The 25,700-nt window shown below is 50.8% G+C and overlaps 1 protein-coding gene and 1 pseudogene across 2 annotated transcripts, besides 1 other annotated feature; one reads left to right on the top strand and one right to left on the bottom strand.

Annotated features, from left to right (window-relative positions):
* Gm4825 (predicted pseudogene 4825) lies at positions 5,504 to 5,941 on the bottom strand (annotated as a pseudogene).
* Positions 7,153 to 10,829: an enhancer, noted in NCBI's record as "VISTA enhancer mm325". NCBI's record gives its function as "enhancer in: neural tube[8/10] | hindbrain (rhombencephalon)[8/10] | midbrain (mesencephalon)[8/10] | forebrain[7/10] | eye[5/10]" and the evidence as "EXISTENCE:transgenic organism evidence [ECO:0001131][PMID:17130149]".
* On the top strand, positions 13,532 to 24,023 carry 7530416G11Rik (RIKEN cDNA 7530416G11 gene). 2 transcript variants are annotated; one of them, NM_001256072.1, is made up of 5 exons: positions 13,532 to 13,571; positions 17,808 to 17,869; positions 21,994 to 22,149; positions 22,442 to 22,712; positions 23,392 to 24,023. In NM_001256072.1, the coding sequence occupies exons 3-5, from the start codon at positions 22,027 to 22,029 to the stop codon at positions 23,475 to 23,477; spliced, it is 480 nt and encodes a 159-aa protein (NP_001243001.1). In that variant the 5' UTR covers positions 13,532 to 13,571; positions 17,808 to 17,869; positions 21,994 to 22,026; the 3' UTR covers positions 23,478 to 24,023. The 2 variants fall into 2 exon arrangements, with proteins under 2 accessions (NP_001243001.1, XP_017172158.1); XM_017316669.2 differs by lacking the exon at positions 13,532 to 13,571 and having other exon boundaries at positions 17,548 to 17,869; positions 23,392 to 23,737.
* Positions 24,024 to 25,700: the final 1,677 nt, after the last annotated feature.

Genomic DNA, 25,700 nt, shown 5'->3' with positions numbered 1-25,700 from the left:
TCCTGCCTTTGGCCTCTATTCAGGCATCAAATATTTGTACAAACCTCGTTGAAAGAATTGTCCCTGCTGAGGAGTCTTTCCCATGGCTCCTCGTGGTAACTCTGCACAGCCACGACCCTCCCCAGCCTCACCCCATGTCACTGTGGGTTACAGATGAATGGATTCCAGTGTCTGCTGAGATTCTGCAGAACCCCCACCCCCATGGCTGGAAGTCTGGGGTGTTGAAGGGTTTGAAATACTGATTAAAGGTTTCAAAAGGAGGCCAGGTATGATGGCCCACACCTGCTGCAGTCCCAGCTCTTGAGAGTTCTGTCGAGAGCACAGCCGTGAGTTTGAGGCCAGCCTAGGCTACATGGTGACACCCTGTCTTTTTTTTTTTTTTTTTTTTTTTTTTTTTTTGGGGTTTTCGAGACAGGGTTTCTCTGTATAGCCCTGGCTGTCCTGGAACTCACTTTGTAGACCAGGCTGGCCTCTGCCTCCCGAGTGCTGGGATTAAAGGCATGTGCCACCACGTCCGGCTGACACCCTGTCTTAAAATGAAGAAGTGTTCTTTTTTTTTTTTTTCCATTTTTTATTAGGTATTTAGCTCATTTACATTTCCAATGCTATACCAAAAGTCCCCCATACCCACCCACCCCCACTCCCCTACCTACCCACTCCCCCTTTTTGGCCCTGGCGTTCCCCTGTTCTGGGGCATATAAAGTTTGCATGTCCAATGGGCCTCTCTTTCCAGTGATGGCCGACTAGGCCATCTTTTGTTACATATGCAGCTAGAGTCAAGAGCTCCGGGGTACTGGTTAGTTCATAATGTTGTTCCACCTATAGGGTTGCAGATCCCTTTAGCTCCTTGGGTTCTTTCTCTAGCTCCTCCATTGGGAGCCCTGTGATCCATCCATTAGCTGACTGCGAGCATCCGAAGAAGTGTTCTTATTGATTGTTTTTTAAATTACTGCTACAAATGGAACTCCAGGGCTTGTGTATGCTGGGCAACCACTCAGCGTTCTCTAACTAATTATTAGAGTTGTTATTATGGTTATTATTGTTGTTGTTATGCATATATTGCATGCCACAGCCACTCACAGCTACATATATGCAGAGACCAGAGGAGGGTGTGTATTTTTCTACAGACTCTGCCTTGTTGCCTGGAGACAAAGTTTCTCAGTGAACCAGACCCATTTGGCTAGGCTGACCAGACAGTGAGCTTCTGGGATCTGCCTGTTTTGGGGTCTCAATGCTGGGGTTCTGGGGACAAGCAAGGATGCTGGAATCCAAACTGAAGTCCTCATTTTCATGCAAGTGCCCTTACCCAGGAAGCTGTCTCCCCAAACTTACTAATCCATCCTTCCTTCCTTCCTTCCTTCCTTCCTTCCTTCCTTCCTTCCTTCCTTCCTTCCTTCCTTCCTTTCCTTCTTTCTCTTTCTCTCTTTTTCTCTCTCTTTCTTTCTTTTTCTTTCTTTCTTTTCTTTCTTTCTTTCTTTCTTTCTTTCTTTCTCTTCTTCCTTCCTTTCTTCCCTTCTCTCTCTCTCTTTCTTTCTTTCTTTCTTCCTTCCTTCCTTTCTTTCTTTCTTTCTTTCTTTCTTTCTTTCTTTCTTTCTTTCTTTCTTTCTTTCTCTTCTTCCTTCCCTTCTTTCTCTCTTTCTTCCTTCCCTTCTTTCTCTCTCTCTTTCTCTCTTTCTTTCTGTTTGTTAGTTTGTTGAGGCAAGGTTTCTTCATCCTGGCTGTCCTGAAACTCGATCTATAAACCAGACTGGCCTCAAACTCACAGTGATCCACCTGCCTCTACCTCCCAAGTGCTGGGATTGAAGATGTGTGCCACCACTGCCCAGCTGCCCCCCTCCCCCTCCCACTCTCTCCCTCTTTCCATCCTTCCCTTTCTTTCTTTTATTTTTTTTTATGTACAATGTTTTATCTGCATGCATGTCTGTGTGAGGTTGTAGGATTCCTTAGAACTGGAGTTACAGAGAGTTGTGAGCTGCCATGTGGGTGCTGGGAATTGAACCAGGGTCCTCTGGGAGAGCAGCCAGTGCTCTTAACCACTAAGCCATCTCTCCGGCTCCCCCTAATCAAAAAAAATTTAAAGGATTTCTATTAAAATTCTAGAACCCTCTTTGCCCATCCCTCATGCCAGTCATAGGTCTCTTAGTTGACTCTGCAAAGGCCCTGCAGCTTCCAGTCTCCAGAATGATCAGTGTGTGCGCTCTGTGGTGGCAGCACAGAGGTCTGTGTGGCTGTCAGCTACTTTCACAGCACCAGAAACACCGAGGACTTTGAGAAAGCAGTCGGGGTGAGTAGCTGCATGGGTGAAGTGCTTCCACCCACCCCAGAGAATTCCTGGAGCAAGCTGGCTAGCCAGAGAGTTGGACTATAGAGCTGTGGCTTGAAGTGAGAGATTCTACCTCAACGTAAGCAGCGGGGGGCATCAACTCCACATCAACTTCTTGCCTAGGTATGCATACAGGCAGCCTACATATGACACCCCCTCTCACTACACACCAAACATAACATGCACATACACATATCCTACACACCATGCACACACATACACCCTACATAACACACACACACAGACACACACAGACACACTATCCACCTAACATAACATGCACATACACATATCCTACATACCACATACATATGCATACACACACCTATGTACACACCCTACATACCACACACACATACACACACACACACACACACACACACACACACACACACACTTCCTGCTTTGCTGCAGAGTGACTGCCAAGCCTGTGCATCTACACAGCCTGCCTGGCTCCCACTACCTGCTGCCTCTAATCGGAACGCTCTTCCCCACAGCTGTGTGTTACATTTGGCCGAGTCGCCCTGGGCAGAAGGGGAGAAGAGCCTCACTGCTTTTAGGATTTGCCACCTACCAGCTCTACCCTGTGATTCACCAGTCATGGCCTTACTACGCCATGCCCAGATGCTGGGACGCAAGGACGCAGGGTGCACTGGGAGCCAGAGGCTCTGAGTAGGAGCTGTCATAACAACTGTGGGTCTTGCCAGTTCACAAGCACCCTTGGAAGAGGACGAGTGAGAGAGACTCAGTCCCCTTTCTAACAAGCACCTCACCTTGTTAGAGGAAGGGAGGCTGCTACATACCAGGAGCCAGCAAGGTCCTGAAAGGAGGTGGTGGCTTGCTGAGGAAGTCTCCCGCCAACCTGTTGTGACTCCGGGCTGATGCTTGCTGCTTCCTGGGGTGTCTGTGATCCTCATCAGCTGAGAGCCATTCCTCTGAGGTCCAACATCTTTGAATTTGTGGGGTCCTGTGGAGCAGTTTGGGGATCACTGGAATGTATCCACACTCAGCCTTGGTGGAGAGAGAACTTCCGGGAGCTGACAGGGCCTGGGACAGTAGAGCCTTGCCTTCAGCAAGGGAAAACAAACAAACAAGCAACCCCACTCTGCCTCAGTTTTACTACTTATACAAAGAGGGGACTGAGCTGCAACACGTCCCTTCACATATGGCCAGGTGCTGGTTTGCCAGGACCTTGGGCACATGAGGCAGGAAGGGACAGATGGGAACTCTGAGGCGTTTTTTTGCTTCAGCTCCCAAGAGTGTATGTAGACCCTGCCCCAGGGCCAAGGCTGCTACTCAGTTAGAACCCACACCAGTGCTAAGGCCTCCACAGGGGCCTAACTGCCTGAGGCTCAGCTGCCAAGGAAGGAAGAGGACAGGTTGAAACGTAGTGGCTTAGAGACACTTTCCCCTCTGAGTAGACAGCTCTACACAGCTGCAGTCGAAAGGTTAGAGCATCACAGAAGGGGACAGAGCCCCTAGCCAGTGGAGATTCCCAGTCTGTGAGGGCCCCTAGTCTACGCACCCCCCACCCCTGGTCCATGGAGCCCCTGGCCTATGAAGCACTTGCTCTTTGGATTCCCTTGCCAGTAGGCCCCTCATGCATAGAGCTCTACTCTGTAGAGGCCCTTGTTTGTGGGAGCCACATAGCTACTGCAAGTTTTGAAGAGACTGCCATGCTGTGGCAGAGGCCCTGGGCCAACTGATCCCTCCTCTGGGGCTCAGGCTGGCCCTTAAGAATTACTATGTCCATTGCTGGAAAGATGGTTCAGTGGTTAAGAGCCCTGGCTGCTCTTCCAGTGGTCCTGCATTCAATTCCCAGCAACCATGGGGGTGGCTCACAACCATCGGTAATGGGATCCAATGCCCTCTGCTGGTGTGTCTGAAGAGTACTCATATACATAAAATAAATCAATCTTTTAAAAAAGAAAATAATTACTGTCTCCAAGTCTCATTTCCAAGTCTTGTCTAGATGGCCCCGAGTTTGATGGTCACAACCCAGAAGTACAAGGATGGGGATCCAGGGGCTGGGTAAAGAAGTAATGGTAAGGAGTTGTTGTCTACACTGAAGAAGGGCTCTGCTCAGAGCAGGCATGGAGGCATCCTCGGATCCCTCACCTCTATTACTGCTCTCAGTGAGGTCATTTGGGCTGGTGGGCTATCTCCAGCCACAAGCCGGGGCTCATGGAGAGGCCTTGAGATGTGTGTGCTCACCCATTCATTTGGTGCCAATGCACTTGAAGGAGCTCTACAAGATGTCTAGACTGGTGTAGGATGGACAGACAGCCTCAAGTATAGAGTGGCAATACACACTCTATACACAAGCTGAGTAGCCACTGAGGGTGGACTGTGCTAGACAGCTTGACATGAGACCCTTCTAGGCAAGGACCTCTGGGACTTGGTGACACTCAGCCCATTCCTGAGCTAGAACAGAGTGTTAGCATGTGCTAGACACTACAGTGCCCTGTGCTGGGGCACTATGGTGATCAGGATAGGCCAGTGGACATTTCTTCACTACTCCAGTGCAGAGACAAGAGGACGTGGAATACTGGGGGTGTAGCAGGGCGAGGGCCACCATGTGCACAGGGGTTGGGACTGGGGATGAGGTGGGGTTCGGTGAGAAGGGTACTTAGCTGAGATCTGAAGGACAGGGTCATGGGTATCAGGGTGGGTGAGGAGCAACAGTGCAAGGGGATCTGGCACAGCCAGGTGTTAGCCAGGCTTCCTACACTTTTTTTTTTTTGACTACAGCCTTTTACATTTTAACGCATTTAATTATTTATTTATTTATTTATTTATTTATTTATTTATTTTAATGTATTTATTTATTTATTTATGAGATTTTTTTTTTATTGTGTGCGAGTGTTTTGCCTGCGTGGATGTCTGTCTGTGCACCACTTGGGTGCCTGGTATCTGTAATATTCAGAAGAGGGGTGTTGGATCCCCTGGAACTGAAGTTATAGGTGGTGTGAGCCATTATGTAGGTGCTGGGGACTGTGTTTGGGCCTCTGGAAGAACAGCCAATGCTCTTAGCCACTGAGCTACCGCTCTGGCCCTGTCCAAGACATTTTTATGACTCGCCTGGTATATGGATTTATAAAGCAGGTATAGAAGCTAAACACTAGTAATAAACTATAGAGAATTTTATTTTTTTATTTATTTGTTTGTTTGTTTGTTTAATTTTATTTTTTAATGATGAAAACAAAAATGAGCCTAAAAGCGAAGCTTCTGGAAAAACCCTTTGTTCTTCCCTGTCTTGTATCGCTCCTCAAGCTTGACCTTGGCCTCTTGCCTGGCCTTGCGTTTCAAAGCCGGGTCCCTGAACACATCCTTGTTGACAGCTGTCTTGTCCAAGAGAATAGCCACAGAGTGCCTTGTGGGTATGAGGTGGTTGTAGTTATAAACTTTCACAATGGACTTGAACTTGGATCGCTTGGAGATTTTCTTCTTGCCCATGGCAGCTGTCACTTTTTGGGGGTAGCAGTCAATTCCAGCCACCAGGACACGGCTGTAAGGGCGGTCCGAGGTGCCATTGTCAATGTTCTTCATGATGACAGCTTTGTGTCCGGAGTAGCGTCCAGCCAGGACCAGCACCACTTTCCCGGGTTTCATGAACTTTTCCATTTCTGCAGAGAACAAAGACAAGGAGTCACTCAGAGGTTTGTAGAGCGGAAGGCCCCGGAGCCGACTTCTACATGCGAGCCCCGGTTGTGGGCCTGCGACTTTAGACCACTCTCTGCCAACGAGACCATGCAGCCCGCAGCCCGGAGGTTCCGTTCCAGGGATGCAACTCGCCGTGAAGCTGCCAGAGGCTTAGAGTCCGAATGAGCCCAGCAACCCGACCCCTGGACCACGATGGCAGCGGATTCGAGAATTTTATTTTGAAACAACTTTTTGGTAAACAAAAGTTTGTCATTTACTAAGGATAAAGCAAATTTGGGCAATAAAAAAATGAGTGTTTTTATTTACTTTTATACAAAGACTGAACCCCTCTCTGAGTATTTAATTCTGCGGGTCACTGGCCACGTTTAGCACTTTTCCAGGCTGATTAATGCCTTGATTTTATAATTGTTGGTGCCAAGAATGTTGCCTTACATCGGCAGAATTGTATTTACGGACATTTCAGAAATTGTTGGAAATTCTGTCTTAATCCCAAGTCAAAGTATTTTTTTAAAAAATTAAAATTGGTCTTTTAGTTTAAACACCAATTTTTAAATCTTAAAAAATTAATTTTATCCGTGTGTGTATATGTGTCTATGCTGGGCCCCGCAGGGATGGGAAGAGCCTGTTGGACTTCCTGGAGTTTTGTGACACACTTTAATGTCATGCTCGTGACCGACTCTGAACTGACTTACAGCTCTCTGGAAGAGCAGAGCATGCTCTTGACTGCTGTGCTATCTCTCCAGCCTCAGAAACATCAATTTTCAAAACCAACAATTTACACAATACACTCGAAGATACTGACTTGATTTCTTTATGACAGTAGCAAAATATTGAAAATCTGCCCCCCGCCCCCGCCATCTCCTCGTCCCTCAGGACTGGAGAGATGGTTTAGCAGTTTAGAGCACTGGCTGTTTTGTTTGTTTGTTTGTTTGTTTGTTTGTTTTTTAGCATTGGCTGTTCTTACAGAGGACCCAAGTTCAATCCCCAGATCCCACATTGCAGCTTACAACCGTTTGTAATTCCAGTTCCTGATGATCCAACGCCCTCTTCTGGCCACTGATGGCAAATACACTCACATGCACATAACCCCCAAGGCTCCCCCCCCCCCCACGTATTCATGTAATTAAAAATAAAATTTGAAAGGTAATTAAACCATTTCTGTAATTAAACAATTAAAACCTCTCGTAGGCAGTAAGATACTTTCTCTCTCTCTCAGATTTATTTATTATATCTAAGTACACTGTAGCTGTCTTCAGACACCCTTGAAGAGTGCATCAGATCTCATTACAGATAGGTGAGCCACCATGTGGTTCCTGGGATTTGAACTCAGGACCAGAAGAACAGTCAGTGCTCTTAACCGCTGACCCAGCTCTCTAGCTCTCACCCGGCCCTGCTTGTTCTGGCCCAGCTCACTGTAGCTGTCTTCAGACACCCCAGAAGAGGGCATAAGATCTCATTACGGGTGGTTGTGAACCACCATGTTGCTGCTGGGATTTGAACTTAGGACTTTCAGAAGAGCAGTCAGTGCTCTTAACTGCTGAGCCATCTCTCCAGCCCACAGACACCACAGTTCTTGGTTTTGTTTTTTGTTTTGTTTTGTTTTGTTTTATTTTATTTTGTTTTGTTTTGTTTTTTCGAGACAGGGTTTCTCTGTATAGCCCCGGCTGTCCTGGAACTCACTTTGTAGACCAGGCTGGCCTCGAACTCAGAAATCCGCTTGCCTCTGCCTCCCGAGTGCTGAGATTAAAGGCATGTGCCACCACGCCCGGCATGACACCACAGTTCTTAACATACAAGAGTCTGGACTCTCTAACCAGGGTGTCTCAAGCAGTATTTGCTGGCATAGCACAGCCAAGTGACATGCATAGTGCAAAGGGGCCATGCCATGTGGTGTGTTCAGAAGGAAGGCTGCAGTCAGCTCTGCAGCGAAGCTCTGCAGACACCAACAGAAGCACCTTGAATCCATTATGTGTTTGATTTGGAATCAAGTTTTGGTTGTTGTGTGTTGAGAGACCTTCCCTGTTGTCACATGGCTCACCATTGGCACATTTTATGGCAGGACTCTGTATGGATCCCCAAGCCACATTCCAAGAAGTGGTTGTGGACAGATGAGGCCAGGCCAGGGGCACAGCAGTGTGAAATCTGCCCACAGCAGAGCCTAGGGAGGGGAGGGGTGCCCTGGGGCACCAGGGAGGAAGAGAGAAAGTGGCTGGGACCCTGGGGTAGCAGTTTCAATTCTAAACAGATCATGGTGAGCCTAGGGGATTGGCTGGTGGGTGGACCAAGGGTGTGGGGAGGGGGCATGGCAGAGGCAGGATTTGGGCTGAGCCAGGGAGAGAGGAGGCTGCAGACTGGGAGGAGGTACAGGGGTATCAGAGTCAAGAGAAGAGAGGCAAATTGCCCACAAAGGCTGGCTTCAGCCAGTGATTGTACACAGGCCCAAAGGGTCCTTGAGGATAAGGGCAGCTCTAGCCCTCGAAGCCGTAGCAGGTGCGTATCTATGGAGGTGCAGTAGCTAATGACCCCGGCACCATCGCACAGTCCCAGCCCTCAGTGGAGTCAAGTGGGAGGAAGAAAGCTCTGTTTTTGAGCTGTAAAAGCATCCTTGGGTCTCTGGCCATTCTGGGATACATGACACTGTTTAGCCAAAATGTTTGTGGAAAATGAAATTGCAGGAGAGAGGCAGCGTGGACCAACAGGAACCTGTTAGGAGAAACTTCCAGGACCCAAGATCCTGGTCTCTGTAGCAGGTACCTGGCTGCTGCTGGGCTGGGTGTCTGGCCCCAGGCTGCCGTGAGACTCAGCGCTGTCTCAGGCCTGAGCTGCTGTTTGTCCAGGGCTGTGCCTGCCCCGGGGCCTGTGGGAATTTTCTCTCCTGAGAGCCCTGAAAAGCCATAGGGGGCGGGGTGCCCAGTCCAGCTGATGGAGGCGAAAGGGCCACATGGGTTTTGTGGTCGAATTATCCAAACAGTGAATCGCTCCGTCCGCCCGGGCGGTTGTGAACGACCCGGGCTTTGTCCGCCCTGAGAACAGCGGCGGCGGACAGGGCAGACAAAGCGGACGCTGACGCGGCCTTTTCCATGGTCGGCAGAGAAAGAAAGGCCTGGCACACAAAGCCGCGTCGGTGGGGCGGGCCAGGGGGCTCTGATTTAGTCACGGCCCACGAGAAGGCCGAGGGACCCCACCAGAGCATCCGGTCAGGAGGGGGGACAAACTGCGACAGAACAGACATGTCCATAGGCCCTCTGCCCTGGGCACACACACCTCAGAGTCCCATCTGTCGTCAGGGTGACCATTCCCAGCAGAGGACTCAAAGGGACCTTCACTATCAGCATCAACTGGGATAGCACATGGCTGCCATCCAGGCACAGATCTCTAGCTGGTGTCACCATGCTGGTGGGCAAAAACCTCCCTAACCTGATGACCAGATACACCCATAAGAGAGTCCAGACAGCAGGGGCTATATCACTGGTGTGTGTGTGTGTGTGTGTGTGTGTGTGTGTGTGTGTGCAGGCAGAGCTCAGATAGGGTAAAGAGGGTAGGAGGGTGCCAACTATCTTCAGGGGCCACATGACACCAAGCAGGAGCTAGGGTTGGAGCTGGAGTCCCTAGCTCTGGTCACTCAGAGAAAGCCTGTACTTGGGTCCCAGCACTGCTTCAGAAAAAGGTGAGAAAAACAAACAAACAAACAAAAAAAAACCACTGCAGGCTGAGTCTGGGGCCAGGCCTCCTTCAAGTTGCCTCTGCTCTGACCATCCTGAGGGGTCAGCATGAGGTCTGAGAAACAGGGAAGGTCAGGGCTGAGGGAGGGAAGGGGAGACACCAAGGATAGAAAGGGGTTTCTGAGGGGAGCCAGCTTGCCATCTGGGCTAGGCCAGGCAGGAGGTCCAGCTGACTCCTGGGTATGTCAGGCATGTGCTGGGGTTATCTGAGGGTCAGAGATGCAGCACCAGGCAAGTGTCCCCTGGGCCTGTACCTGAGGTCCATGAAAGAGGAACAACAGACAGGAAATTCTCGCTAACAGAAAGCCTTGGGCCAGTGTCAGAAAGCAGCAACATGAGAGAGCTGATTCCTCATGGAGCTCAGAGATCTAGAGATCACCCTGTCAGACCACACCCTTTACCTCAGGAGACATTGCTGGGGCGGGGCTAGGTGGTTAGGAAAACCACCAGGGGTCCAGTGTAAGCAGAGGTGTGTGTGTGTGTGTGTGTGTGTGTGTGTGTGTGTAGGGGGAGTCTGCTCAGTCTGTATTTAGGCCTTGCTTGTAATTGCCTTAAGACTAGGCTGGCATGACAGTGACTGAGCCTAGCCAGGGTGGCATGGGAGGTGGCTTCTGTGTATATCCTAAGACTCAATATTAACTAATATGGTTGTGATGGTATCCACAGGTGACCAGGGATTCCAAGATGAACATAAAGGAAGGCTGATTCTCAGATGGGGGAAGAAGGACACTGGGATGGAACAGTCTACACATCAGAAAAGTTGGCCCTGGGGACAAGGGCTTGACCTACCAGGCCTGGGGCAGCCTGTTCATATACCATAATTATTTGTCTCATTCATAAAGCTATTTCCAGTGAGTTCTGTGACAGTTACACCCAGGGAAACTGAGGCACAGAGCGACCTCCCCCAGAGTACCACACCACAGTGCTAGTGAGCCATCCTGACATCTTGCTTTCAAGTGACCCTTAGGTCTCCCCTTTCTCCAGCCAGGACACTCAACCTGACCCTCAACGCAGAGTTTGTACCGGGACCTACGGCTCATGCTGGAGTCGGTGCTTGACCACGGGGAGGTACCTGGACAACAGCCAGGGTTGGCGTCATCTATCCTTGGTCAGAACGGGGCCCCCAAACCAGAAGGTGGAGCCCCCAGCCTCACCAGACCCTGCCAGCCCTCTCAGGCTGCCCCAGCTCCCATCTGGGTCCCATCAGCTTCGCCTTTGGCCAAGAGTATGCGGTGTCCGTGGGAGCAGGAAAAACAGCCGCAGGGACCGGCAGCTGCCGACAGGCCTGGCCTCGTCCCAGCAGGGAGGGCAATTCTGATGAGGAGGCAGCATGGCCGTCCAGCTCCTATCAGATGGTGCCAAGAAGGCTTGCCTGGGTCCCCACCGCTCTGCTCTGTCTAATATCAGGATATGACTAAAGGCCAGGCAAGGTCTGTGGGCTGCCTAGGGGGAGGGGGCAGCTGCCAGGCTGAGGGTGCTAGGGCTGTGTGTACAGGGGCTGGGGGTAGGGGCGGGAAAGGGTGACTCCCTGGCCAGGAGTCAGGTGTCTGTCTCTTCTGAACTGATTCCCCAGGGTGGTGACCATGCGTGTACTGCACAGAAGATCCTGCCAAAGCTCTTAGGCCATAACAGTTGCTCACTACACAGAAAGTGCCCTCACCCCAGCAGCAGGGAGCCTCCAGGGACCTGGCTGTAGAATCTATAAATCACTGCCAGCCACTACTGTGCCATCGACGCTTGGAGAAATGGGCACAGAGCCCCCAGAGTAGTAGAGCAGGATGTGCTCAGGACAGAGTGTCAGGGAGTCACTTGAACTGACCTCGCCCACAGCTGACCCTGAGATGCCCCCCCATCCTGCCCTCTCTGGGATACTCATAAGCCCTCCCTTGATGTAAAAATTACATCCAACTCTCAGGGTCTTTGTGAATAAGTTGCAAGTGAGTGCACACGCCTGCGGGGGCCACAGGACAACGTCTGACACCATATTTTGATTGTTTGACTATGTGTTTGTTCGTTTTTGAGACAGGGTCTTTCATTGGCCTGGAACTGGGTAGGTAGGCTGGTTGGCCAGTGAGCCCCAGATTTACCTGTCTCCAGCTCCCCAGTGCTGGGATGATAAGGGTACCTCACCACACCTAGCTGCAGCCTCACCGTCTTTAAGACAGGATCTGACTATGTAGCCTTAGCTGGTCTGGAACTCTCCTTGCAGACCAGTTTTGTCAGGAACTCACAGAGATCCCCCTGCCTCTGCCTCCTGAGTACTTTTTAATGCTCATTGGTTCATTAATGTGTATGGGTATTTTGCCTGCGTGCATACAGGATTCCCTAGAGGCCTGAAGAAGACATCAGATCCTCTCGGGATTAGAATGGCAGATGGTCGTGAGCCACTGTGTGGGTGCCACTGAGCCATCTCATAAGTCCCACAAGTGCTTTATTATTTATTTTTCATTTATTATTTATTTATAATTCACTTTATATCCAGATCACAGCCTTCCTCGCTCCTTCCCTCCTCTCTTCCCATACCCACCCTTGACAACTGCTTTCTTTTAAAGATTGTTTTTTAGTTCTGCGCTCTGTTTATTTGAGTGGGTACCCCTGGAGGCCAGAAGAGACCTTCAGATTCCCCAAAGCCTGAGCCACCAACAGTTATGAAATATCTGTGCCAGGTGTTGGGGGGCAGAACTCCAGTCCTCCCCAAGAGCAGCCGATGCTCTGAGCTATGGGGTCATCTCTCTAGCCCACCCATCCTTGCTTTCTTACCTGAGTTCTGGGGACTGAACCCAAGCTCAGAGTTTCTTGGTTGCAAGGTAAACACTTTACTAGTTGAGCCGTCTCCTCAACCCCAGGTTTTCATGCTACTTTTCAAAGATCTACCAAGCATCTCCTGGTGGTCCCATCACAAGCCTAGGGTCCCAGGATGACAAGAGAAATGTCCCTGACTTTGAGAGTGCAAGCTAATGCTCTTCTGTATGGTAGCTGGTCCTACCTTGAATTCTGATGCGTCTCCAGGCTTCCTGAACTGGGGTTCAGCCAGGGAAGGCTTCATGGAGGAGAGTTACTTGTACTGAATATATAAATAAAACCTATCCAGCAGACAGAGTCAAGAATGACCCAGTGCACAGATGGTGAATGCAAAGGCCTGGGGAGAGCTGCTCACGGTCTGCACACGGTGAAAGAAACCTGAGCTAGGTATGACGGCCTCACCAGGCCCTGCCTGTACACTCAGGTTACCCCAGCTTCCATCAGGGACAGGGCACATCTGAATGGACATCTGAGTCCTCTGTGCCCTCCCTGATCAGGGCCCACAGAAGACCTGAGTTGCTCTTGCTTCCGCCAGCAGCCCATGGTAGGTGGCACGGGCAGACAGATTGGTCCCGACATGTTGAAAGCTGAGCTGTTAGGCTCAGAGAGGCACTGCTGGACAGTTTCACCCATGTGTTGGGTCCTTTCTGCCCCTTCCAGATGCATAGGGCAGCTCCCAGGGCTGAGGATCAGGCCCCTCCCAGGTTGGTGGATGCTCAAGCCTTCAAGCCGAGCCTTCAGCCTGCCACCTGGGAATGGCTCTTAGGTCATGTACAATGTAACCAGAGGGAGCTTCGTTCTCCAAAGCCCTCTAATGTGTTTGGAAAGAGCAGTTGAGCGGCCCGCAATGCTCAGTCACTGATGGATACCACTGCTCATGGCTTTTGTTCTTTCTGGGCCTCTGGGCACTGGCATCCGGAGTGTCACGTGATGCCATCCCAGTCAGCAGAATTAGATTCTGCTGCCATGGCAGGCCCCATTCAGGCTGGAGGGCATTATGCCACCCCCACCCCACCCCCACGCCCAGGGCACAGGAAGAGGTTGAGCACTCACAGTTCCAGGTTGGTGCCTGGCTCTTAGCAGATGGGGTGGGGGGGTGGGGATCCTCGTGGTAGTGGGGAGAATGAGTGTCATGATGACTGTGGTAATGGGATGGGCTGTGGGAACAGTCAGGGACTCCTCAGGGCTGAGCACCTTAAAGAGAGGAGCAGAGTAAGGGAGGCAGAGACAACAGAGTAGGGGGCTGTAACAGCAAGCTGTCATGTTGTCATAGGCCTCTGTCCCTTAGACCACAAGTGCCCTTTTGGAAAGAGGTGCCGCCTGCCCCTGTGGGTAGGGGGTGCCATCTTGCAGCTAGCTGGGAGTTGATCACGCCAAGCTGGGTGCCACCCCTCTGCCCTCAGCTCTCCCAAGCCACCCATTGTTGTCTAGGCCCTTGGGTTATCCCAAGAGACTGGTCTAGAAAGAACCTAAGAGGTTAAGTGGAGGCAGGCCAGAAACCTTCATGAAGCCTGGGGCGTGGTAGAAGGCAAATGGAGATAGGCTGGTTTCCTGGAAAGGGCAGCCTCAGGAAAGATGGTGGAGAGGCAGTGGGGCTCCTGTAGGGTTCCCTATCTCCCACACATTGGGATTGTATGTGCTGGTTCCTTTTCAGGGGACACGGCATTAAATGATCTTTGCAGAAACTGCTGATAGCTCTTGGTTCAAACCTGAACCTATTACTTATCCAGTCAGTTAGCGAGGAGGCAGCTGGGCATGATGGGAGTCAGGTAATTCTATCATCTCCCACTATCGCCCCCACCACCACCTTCCAGTGCCCCCGACTAGGAACCTTAGGTGTCTTCTGTCCCCCACCTGCATAAGACATTCATTGTCCCTCCCTTGGTTCCCATAATGCCTATAGATGCCTTTCTCAACTTAGCATGAGCAGGTACCCACCCTGTTGCCACACATTCAGTAAATGTAAGAGAAATCTTTGAGGTTCCATGGCCTGCCCCTTATTCTCTGCCTGCAACTGGATGAACTGGGGGCAAGGTATTCTCTCTCTCTCTCTCTCTCTGTGTGTGTGTGTGTGTGTGTGTGTGTGTGTGTATGTGTGACTGTGTCTGTGTTTGCAGGCCACAGGTTAACATCATATGTCTTTGTCTATCCATTTCAAACTTATTTTTTTTTATAATTATTTATTTATTATTATATCTAAGTACACTGTAGCTGTCTTCAAACACACCAGAAGAGGGCGTCAGATCTCATTATGGATGGTTGTGAGCCATCATGTGGTTGCTGGGATTTGAACTCAGGACCTTCACAAGAGCAGCCAGTGCTCTTAACCGCTGAGCCATCTCTCCAGCCCCCCAAACTTATTTTTTTTTGAAAAGTTAAAATGTATATGTGTGCACGTGTTCAAGCAAGCGAGTATGCCTGTGTGTGTGGGTACATGTGTGTGCCACAGCGTGTATGGGGAAGCCAAAGGACAACCTTTGGCAGTCAATCTCTTTTCTGGGATTAAAGTCAGATCAGGTTTGACAGGAAGTGCCCCTACCTGCTAAGCTATCTGGTCAGCTCAATTTCAAATTTTAGCCAGGGTCTCACTTTGCAGCCCCTAGCTAGCTTGGAACTCAGTATGTAGGCTAGCCTGGTTTTGAACTCAGAGAACAGCCTGCTTCTGCCTCTCCTGAGTGCTGGGATTAAAGGTGTGCACCACCACACTTGACTCCAGTTTTAAATCTTGATCATATATTATACTTTTTTTTTTTTTGGTACCATTTAGGAAATCTTTCCCAAATCCTATGGCACAAGGACTTCTTCTAATTAAAACTTTCAACTCTTTCCTTTTGGTTGGTGACCCTTTTTAGTTCATTTTTGTGAATCTCTTCACAGCATATACCTATGAATCCAGTTCAGTTGTTTTAAGATTCCTGGTACTCTGGGTCAGAATTCTGCCAAACCTCCTCACCAAACCTCCAGCCCCAGTGCTTTGTGCAGCTAAGACCTGTTCTAACCTCACATGGCTCCTGAGCCCCTGTACCTCTGACCTCTTTCTGTACATGTTATAGAAACAAAGAGTCACTGTCACCCCACTCCTGACACCCTCACCCCACTCCTGACACCCTCACCCCACTCCTGACACCCTCACCCCTCTCCTGACACTCTCACCCCACTCCTGACACCCTCACCCCACTCCTGACACCCTCACCATACTCCTGACACCCCTGGAGCATCATGTGGCATTGAACATGGGACACAAAAAAACAAAACGTACCTCTTTGACATCATCCCATTTTTCTCTTTCTCTTCCTCCCCCACCTTCACCCTCTATCCTATCACTCTGTGTGTGTGACACACACACACACACACACACACACACACACACACACGCACACACACATGCACACACACACATGCGCATGCATGCACACACATGTATAGAGGCCAGAGGTTAACGTCAGACATTCTTATCTACCAATTTCAGCCTTGTTCGTTGAGACAGTCTCTCAATGAATCTGTAACCCTGCTTATACACGCTCTGCTCCCCTCCCTCAAATGCCTCCCATAGCTCTGCAGAATATAGTTATTGAGTCCCTGCCCCTACTGTCCCTGTATGTAATGGGGGTGAGCTTCCCTCCTTGCAGCCTGTCCCTGAAGACTGTGCCTCTCCTGAGTTCTGCATCTGGTGTCTATGACCGCAGCCATGGCCCAGTCTTGGGGCGGACATCAGGCACCTTAGGAATCTTTGTGTTCCCAGCTGTCAAGTGGCATGGGCAGGAGAGGGCCACAAACCCTAGTGTTGGTCCCAGGCCTTCACCTCCCAGCTGTATGCTGCAAACCCAAAGCTGGGGAACGACTGGTTCGCGGTCATGACGCCACACTCCCCATCTGCCCGAGGGAGGCCTCCAAGCTTGGAATTACAGTTCCCAAATACGTACTTACTTGGGTTTGCCTTGGACAAGGTTACCATTTAAGTATCACCCGATAACACGCACACATGCCCAGCTACATCTGAAATTACAGAGCACTGTCCCCAGCCTGGCCAGTGTCCACAGCTGGGCTAGGAAGTGCCCAGTGGGAAAGCCAGTCAGCCCAGGAGAGGCGGCTGCATGGGGAGAGGCTGAGGCTCATGTGTTCCCTAGAAAGGACAGGTAAAGTTTAGGACCATCTTTTAGTCTCTTTGTACCTTGCTTTATCATTTGTAAGATCAGGGTAGGGCTGGAGAGATGGCTCAGCCGTTAGAGGCTAGGCTCACAACCAAAAATATAAGATCCGGGTAGGGCCACTGCAAGCAACAGCAAGACTGTGTGAGACACGCAGCCTGTCACTTACACATGTTCACGCAAGTGGGAACTGGGGAAATGGAGAACGGTCCTGAGTGGAGGGTAGGAGAATAAGTCAAGGCCCTGCGCTTTGTAGCGCAAAGTCAGGCCTGGTGATGACACCCCAAACTGATGTCAGTGACCATCAGCAATGCCACTCTCATGATGACAGTGAGGGCTGCTATGGAGCTTGACACCTCAGTTACAGTGAGGTGTGAGCCTCAGGGCGGAGGCTATTCACTCAGCACCGGACTTGGCACACACAGAGAACTGGGTGTCAGGGTCAGGCTCCCAGAGGCCACAGTTGTAGAGGGAGCTCAGAGGCAGCACTCAGAAACCACTTCCATCCCACCGTGCTCCCAGCGCAGGCCCCTTACCCTCTGCCAGCTCCTCTCCCCAGACAACCTCTCTCTGATCTCTAGGCTGGTCTCATCTTCCAGGTCCTGAATGGTACCAAGCACATACACATTGGGTGTTCACTGCTCATTCACCAGTGTTGAGCCTCCTTTACATCTTTGCATCTACTGCCTCCCCCATCCCAGAGCCACTGGGTGGATGGCTCACCTAAAGGGCAAGCCAGCCAGAGCGCCCTGTCTCCATTCCACACCTATCAGTTCAAAGTCGGGAACTGGAGATGAGATAAGCCCACACTTCCAGCAGCCCAAGACAGTCTCATGCCTCCTGATGCTCTTCCCAGATGGCAAAAGGCTCTGCCCCCTCCTTCGCATCTGGACTCTGTAGTTAGCGTTGGGCATGGTGGCACGTGCCTTTAATCCCAGCACTCAGGAGACAGAGGCAGGCAGATCTGTGTGAGCTTGAGGCAACCTGTTCTAGGTCGTGAGGTCCAGCCCAGCCAGGGCCACCAGCATCTAATCCTGATAGCTCTGGGCGGTAGCCAGGTCTCCAAGGAATAGAATAGGCATGGTAGAGGTGACCAAGACTGTGGGGAGAAGCAGGGCTCACCAATACTCACTAGCTCTGCCTATGCAGGGTCTGCGGGAGGAGCCTGGACTTGGTCTCACTTGCTGGCTGTCTCTGAGGGGCAGGAACAGGTAAGCAATGGCATGAACTGTTTGCAGCCATGGGTCCTCTCCACTGCCTGTTCCCTTCGGTGCACCCTATGTGATAAGGAGGAAAGAAGGAAAAATAAAGAGGTGGAAAAGAAAGAAGGAAGGAGGGAGGACACCATGAGAGACCATCCATCCCACTACTGTTTCTGGATGCAGAAAGATGTTGCTTTCTTGCAGGTTTTTTTCTTTTCTTTTCTTTTCTTTTCTTTTCCTTTCCTTTCTTTTCTTTTCTTTTCTTTTCTTTTCTTTTCTTTTCTTTTCTTTTCTTTTCTTTCTTTCTTTCTTTCTTTCTTTCTTTCTTTCTTTCTTTTTCTTTTTCAGCCCTGTGCACTGTTCGACTGGCCTTGGGTTTCTTCTTTTCTAATTGAATTCTATTTGTTCAGAAGAGAACAGAAAAAATACTGTTTGACTGGGTCGGCCCCGCCTCCTTGCACTGCCGAGGAGCGGGAGAGGCCAGGGGCAGCCTCCCCAAGGGCCTCCTTTCAGGGTCTGTGTGAATAAGCTGTGGTAGCCATGACCCTGTCTGCCTGCAGCCGGCGGGCACAGGACAGGTGTCTGCAGAACAATTGCCAAGGCCTTTGGGGCAGTGGCGGGCACTGGAGATGGAGATCTGGGGACTACGCGGGGGGTGGGGGGGGAGAATGTTGGAGGTAGTAGAGGTCCTGGGGGTGGCTGCCCAAAAGAAGCTGGCCCTGGAACCCTAATGAGTGTGGACGGCTGGGCATGAATACCTATTCAGAGCCTGGCCCTTGTTCTCTCTGCATCCTCAGCCTGGGAGGCCACAGATGTCCCAGAGTGAGTCAGAAGATTCTACTGACAGAGGCCCTTGGTGGGAGGGTCTTGTTTGAGGGGCTTTTGTCTCTGAAGCCAGTGAAGCAAGAAGGGGGGGGGTGCTTTCGCTTAAACTTGACCGCTGGTAGCTCCCAGCAGCCTGCCAGCAGGCAGATTGAAGATGGCTTTCAGTAAAGCCTCATGATTCTCCAGGGGCCTGAGGCTGGTAGAGGGCCCTTCCCTAGAGTCCCTAGTATCTAGCACTCCTTAATGAGGACATGCCCTTTGACGATTACTTTGACCAAGACCATTCAAGACATGAGCACAGACCCATGTAGACAGTCACTAACCAACACCCCATGAGCTAGGGTGGCGACAGTAGGAGAGACACAAGCTGTACTGGCTTCTTCCAAGCCTGTAGGCAGCTCCAGGCCTCTCCTGGCCCTACTAGCTCAGGCTGCACACTGAGGTTGAACCAGCATGGGAAAGGATCGCACAACCCCCCACCCCCACCCCGACCCTTGGGGCCTGTCCCTTGGGAACCCAAGGAGAAGGGATGCTACGCTCGGGTGGCTTGCTATCTGTTCACCTACAACCCCAAGTCTAGCCTGGGTAATGAATCAGAAAACCTGCCTCAGGGGTTCCCTAGCACTTGCCTGGTTCTGTTGGTCAATGCTGGGCTAAGAACCTGTGGAGTTACTTGCTCACCACCGCCCTGGGAAGATAGCATTGCTGTCACTGATAGAGAGGTTGGCTAACTTCTACAGTCACACAAAGATGTATGGGAAAGAATGGACTGGGTATCCCTGTATTGGATAGTTTTATGTCAGTTTGACTCAAGCTAAAGTCATCTGAGAGAGGGAACCTCAACTAAAATAATGCCTCCATAAGATCAGGCTGTAGACAGACCTGTAGGACATTTCCTTAATTAGTGACTGACGGGGGAGGGCCCAGACCATTTTGGGTGGTGCCATCCCTGGGCTGGTGGTCCTGGGTTCTATAAGAAAGCAGGATTGGTAAGCCATGGGGAGCAAGCCAGTGAGCACACCCCTCCCTGACCTCTGCATTGTTTCCCACCTTCAGGTTTCTGCCCTGTTTGAGTCCCTGTCCTGACTTTGATGGACAATGAGGTGATAGCCTAAGTCAAATAAACTCTATCCTCCCCAAGTTTCCTTTATGACCACACTGTTTCATCACAGTAATGGTCAATAGCTAGGACCAATCTCATTCTGCTGGGCTTCCTGCTATAGAGCAATGATGGATGATAGATGATGCCCAGGGATAAGCTGGCAGAGCTTAGGGGCAAGGAGAGTATGGGAGCTGGACAGGGTGGCTGGCCCTCCTGTGGGTAGATCCCAAGTACATGAACTTGAGGGCTCAGTCTTTTAGCTCTGGATTCTTTCTCCTCCTCCTCCTCCTTCTCCTCCTTCTCCTTCTCCTCCTCCTCCTCCCCCTCCCCCTCCCTCCTCCTCCTCCTCCTCCTCCTCCTCCTCCTCCTCCTCCTCCTCCTCCTCCTCCTCCTCCTCCTCCTCCTCCTCCTCCTCCTCCTCCTCCTCCTCCTCCTCCTCCTCCTCTTCTTCTTCTTCTTCTTCTTCTTCTTCTTCTTCTTCTTCTTCTTCTTCTTCCTTCTCCTTTTCCTCCTCTTCTTTTTCCTCCTCCTCTTCCCCTTCTTCCTCCTTCTTCTATTCCTCCTCCTCCTCCTCCTCCTCCTCCTCCTCCTCCTCCTCCTCCACTTTTTCTTAAGACTGGGGGTCACCATAAGCAGCTAAGTTCAAGTCAGGCAAGCCTTTTTGTCTGTTCCCAGAGCCCCAAGAGCTGAGCTGTCACTACTAAACAGGTACCACCAGCCCAGATTGCATCTGGTAACTGATGTAAAGACTGCTGGCCTGCCTTCCTTTCAAGGCAGCCCCTCTTCCTGCTCACAGCAGCAACTGCCACCCATGGAAGCTTAGAGCTCAAGGCCTTTCTTCCCTCCCCCTCCTCCTCATACCCCTCTCCTCTCCTCCCATCTTCCTCCTCCTCTTCCTCCTCTTCTTCCTCCCCCTCCTCTTCCTCCTCCTCTTCCCTCTTCCTTCCCTCTCCCTCCTCCTCTTCCTCCTCCTCTTACCTCCTTCCTCCTCCTCCTCCTTCTCCCACTCCTCTTCAGGGTCTCTTTTTGCAACTGTCTTATCATATCTCTAGATGTCTCACTATATATGGAGCCAGTAGGGTTTTCTGGACCCAGAGTGCCAGAAGAGACCCAGAACTGCTCTCCTGTGATCTTGATCCTAGGCAGAGGCCACATGCCAGGATAACAGGCTAAGGGAGTTTGAGACCACTGGGTGACATTCATGTAACTGTTTCTCATCTGGAAAATGTTCTCGTTGGGCCTAACAACCCCAGCATTGGAGATTCAAGCATCTTTGTTTCTGAAGTGACTTCAGTTGTCACCCAGAAGATGACATGAAGGAGGAGGGAGTCAGTTGTTGAGAGACAGCACCTCTCTCCCTGTAGTGAGGGATAGATGGTCTGTTTGGGGGCTATGCCTGCTGTTTCTTCCTGCTTTGGGACCACTGGCCAGGTTCCCCAGCCCTTGGCCTTCACAATTCTTTCCCTAGAAGTTCTGGAGTGGGGTCCAGTCTGCAAGGGACCACAGTGCTTCTCTCATAGGCTATGAGTTCCCAGAGGATGGTTTTCCTCTGCTGGTGTCTTAGTCAGGGTTTCTAATCCTGCACAAACATCATGGCCAAGAAGCTAGTTGGGGAGGAAAGGGTTTATTCAGCTTACACGTTCCACATTGCTCTTGATCACCAAAGGAAGTCAGGACTGGAGGAACTCAAGCAGATCAGGAGCTGATGCAGAGGCCATGAAGAGATATTACTTACTGGCTTGCTTCCCCTGGCTTGCTCAGTTTGCTTTCTTATAGAACCCAAGACTACCAGCCCAGGGATGGCACCACCCACAATGGGCTGGTCCCTCTACTTGATCACTAATTGAGAAAATGCCTTACAGCTGGATCTCATGGAAGCATATCCTCCAGGGAGGCTCCTTTCTCTGTGATAACTCCAGCTTGTGTCAAGATGACACACAAAATCAGCCAGTACAGATGGGAACCTCACACAGGTTCCTGGCCCTTGTTCAGAACCGGCCAAGGCAGGTACTTAGAGCAGTTTAGAACATCCTTGCCTTGCCTGATGGCGGATATCCTCCAGCAGAGAGTGAGCCCCCGCTTTCCTTTGCTCATAGGACTTGCGCTGGGGTTGCTGGTGTGCGGTGGTGGCCATGGTGTGTCCCCAGGCAGCCTCTGAGTAAGGCACCACTTTAACCTCTCCACCTCCTGTTGTTCTTACCAACAGAACTTTCCAGAGTGCAGGCAGGAAGGGCGGAGGATGCTCACAAAGGGCACTGCCTGGATTGCTGTCTACAGAGGCTCGGCTCCCTCTGATGTTTTGAACCCAGGGGAATCACTGGCAAGAATTATTTCAGCTCCCAAGAAGGGGACTTGGCGACAGGTGACTTGTCTCGCAGATTGCTGAGGTGCTAATGAGTGCTAATTATAATCTGAATCGCCTTGCCAAGGCAATCTGTCCTGCTGGGGCAGGCGGGGACCAGTCTCAGGGAGTGAGTGGGTAGCTTTGGGGGATGGGTGTCTCTGTGTCTTGGTGCTGGCTTGGGGGATGTCCCTGTTCAGACGTGTTCTTGTATTCTAAGGGGAGAAGAGACATTCACACCTTGGAAAGCCAGGCGAGGTGAGGTGGGACCGACGGTGGCAAGGCCAGCAATAGCTTCTTCCTTTTTCTACAGACACAGAAGGAGCTGTGCGGGCAGAGAGGCCCAGCAGGGTTGCCATGGGAACGCCTCCTGATTGGAAAGGGATTCTATTGGGGTGCGAAGGACAGAAGGAGGCACCCTGAATCCTGTCTACCTCACCCATTCCCTCCCTCAGCCTGGGACCAACTCCAAGGCAGGCAGCCTCAGGCTTGCCCAGGCTTCTGGAGGGCTGGAGAAGGAATTGGAATTGACATTGAATTCCATGTATGCTGGAGCCTGGTCTCTATTCCACGGCAGACAGTAGGTGAGGGTTTAGCTTGAATGTGACTCCCCTAAAAGTCTGGACCAAGTTTTCTGAGCTTATAGCCTGAACTACCAAGATGGGAAATGGACCTACACAGGGTGGGTGATCCACCCATATAGTCTGCTCTAACATAGATGTGTGCTCTGGGAATCAGTGACAGCGTCTTTGTCAGATAGAGACACTGAAGCTCGGAGAGCTTGAGACAAGTGTTTGAGGCTACGAGGGGACCAAGAAGAGGCACAGCTGGTGAGAAAGGTGAGAAAGGGCTTGTAGTCATGGCTGAAGACTACATACAAGTGGCCTCCTATGACCAAAAGTGAGCAAAGACAGGGATCAGAAGCACATTGCACAAAGGCAGACGTGGGCTCCAAGCCTGCCAAGTTTGGCAGGTGGAGTGGAGGCCAGCTCTACTCCACTTTGGTGAAGAGAACCAGGGGTCAGCTGTGGGAAAGGACTCACCTTGGTCAAAGGCCAGAAGAAATGACCTATTTCCAATAGGCAAGCTGTGGAATCAGGTTCCCAGCAACAGATATACAGAAAGCCAGGCATGGTGGCACGAGACTACATTCCTAACACTGGGGAGGCAGAAGCCAGAGGATCAAGGAGCTCAAAGGCATCCTTAGCTATAGAGGGAGTTCAAGTCTAGCTTGGACTGTAAGAGACCCCTGTCTCCCAACAGCAACCAAGCAAGCAAATGGATGGAGAAGGAAATACGGGGCCTACACACAATGGAGATTTACTGAGTCTCCAAGAGGAACGGGATGATGCCATTTACAGGTAACTAGGAGGAGATCACATCAGTGAAGTCAGGCAGCCTCGGAAAGACGGACACTACACTTTCCCACCTGGTATGCAGGGTGCTGGTTAGTTTTCTTCAACTTTACACAAACTACAGTCACCTGGGGAGAAGGACCCTCCATTGAGGAGGTGCCTCCATCAGATGTGCCTGTCTATAGCGCATTTTCTCCTCCTTCCTTCCTTCCTTCCTTCCTTCCTTCCTTCCTTCCTTCCTTCCTTCCTTCTCCCTCTCTCTCTCTCTTATTATTATTATTGGTTTTGTTTTTTAAGAGGGAGAAAGAACATGAAGTTGGCAGTGCATTGTCTTTGATTAATGGCTAATGTGGGAGGCCCTAGCCTACTATAGATGATACAGCTCCCTGAACAGGTAGTCCTAGTGCTGTGTGCTATGTAGGAAAGGTTGCTGAGGCTCCTGCTTTAATGCCTGTGTTCAGGTCCTGCCCTGATTTACTGCTTTGGCTTCACTCAGTGATGAGCTACCAGGAATGAGTGAAAATAAATCCTTTCCTCTCCTAAGTTGGTTTTGGTCAGTATTTTATCACAGAATAAAAAGCAAAAGAAGGACATGCAGGGTGTGTGTGTATGTGTGTGTGTGTGTGTGTGTGTGTGTGTGTGTGTGTACATATGTAACATGAAAACAGAAGGGGGACTTTTGGGGGGTAGGACAAGATGGGGTAGGAGAAGGCTGTGGAGGATATGAATATCAGTAAAGTATTATGCTATCTTGATTTTGAACATGAAATTATATATGAAACTCTCATAATGAAACACATAAAATTAGTAAAATAGTTAATTTAGACAAAGGGGGGAATTATTCCCTTCTGTGCTTCACCAACTCTGGCTCTTCACAACCAACATTATGGCAGGATCTTCAGGGAGAAAATTGCCCGTAGCTCTGAAGGCCTGAGACCCAGAGTAACTTCATAGAACCCTCTCTAAGATGACTACCTGCTGCCTCTTGCCAGCCCCAAACCCCAGGGCCAGCAGATGCAGGGACAGGTCAGCAGAGCTGCACAGGCGTGCACTGGCTGGCCACTTAGACCAGCCCATCTTTCTCTACTTTCCTTACTATTCTTTTTCAAAACATAGGAGATATAGGATCTCATGGGTCCCACTCTGTGGGACCAGTCGGGGCCCTCAGTAAACGGGAGCATATGGGGAAGGGGGTCCCAAGCCTTCAGGCATCTTCCTGATCAGAGCAGGCTCTGTGCTTATGATAAAGCAGCAGAAGGTTTGATGGTCCCAGTGAGACAGTCACTCTGAGTGCCTCTGCTCTGGGTGGTCAGGACCAGGTCAGGCTGTGCACAGAGCCAAGCATCCTTTACGTGTCACTGGAGCCTTGTCCTGCAGCTGCAGTGACCCCTGCTCCAGCTCTGCCGCCAAAGGACACAGTCTGCCACCCACACTCTGTCCCTTCCCTTCAAATGCCTCTCCCTGGTTGGGGGTGGGTGGGTGGGGTGGGGCCAGGGAACAGGGCAGCTATCGGGCAGAGCCTCTTTATAGCCTCAGCTCCCATTCTATGTGGATCCGGCAGGTATGAGAAAAGAGGCGTATTTGCTCTCCCCCACCGTGTCCCCTGACACCTCCATGAGGTGGTCAGACAGCAGCCCTGGTCCATCCCCACCAGCTTCTGGGTACTTTTTTTCCCCTTTCCCTAAGGAAGAACCAGAGAGCTGAGTATCTTCAGAATTGGGGAGCCTTGCAGGAGAGCTGGTTTTCTGGGGGTTTGGCAGGCTGAGGGCAGAGCCCCTATTTCAGGAATGCTCACAGAAAAGCCTATCTTCCCAGTCCATAGATGAGTCCTTTAAGGATTAAAAACATACCACAGGACCAAGTGGTCACAAAAGTCACCTCTGCTGCCTGGCCTGCTGGGTGGAACTCTAGTGTCCTTTCCTACCTGGAAGGTCTATGCCTGCTCTCCCACACAGCTGTTGCTTTCAGGGAGTTAGTGACAATGCAGGGACAGGCCTATATCAGCACAGCATCCTGGTTTCTCTGATTTGATCTCTGGTGGGCTCGAAGGATTTTTTTTTCCCTTTAAAGCTTCACTGTGGGGTATCTACTGGCAAAATGGCAAAGCCATGAATGATCTGCTTGGTGAAAGGGTTGGTTATCAACACATGGGCTTTAGTGGACTGCCCATTGGAACCACAGTCTTTGTTAAGAAAGCCATGATGACAACTTCCTCCA

This window comes from Mus musculus, chromosome 15, assembly GCF_000001635.26.
Source record: "Mus musculus strain C57BL/6J chromosome 15, GRCm38.p6 C57BL/6J".
Taxonomy (NCBI): domain Eukaryota; kingdom Metazoa; phylum Chordata; class Mammalia; order Rodentia; family Muridae; genus Mus; species Mus musculus.
Note: the sequence above shows the minus strand (reverse complement) of the source record. Positions and strands in the feature narration are given on the sequence as shown.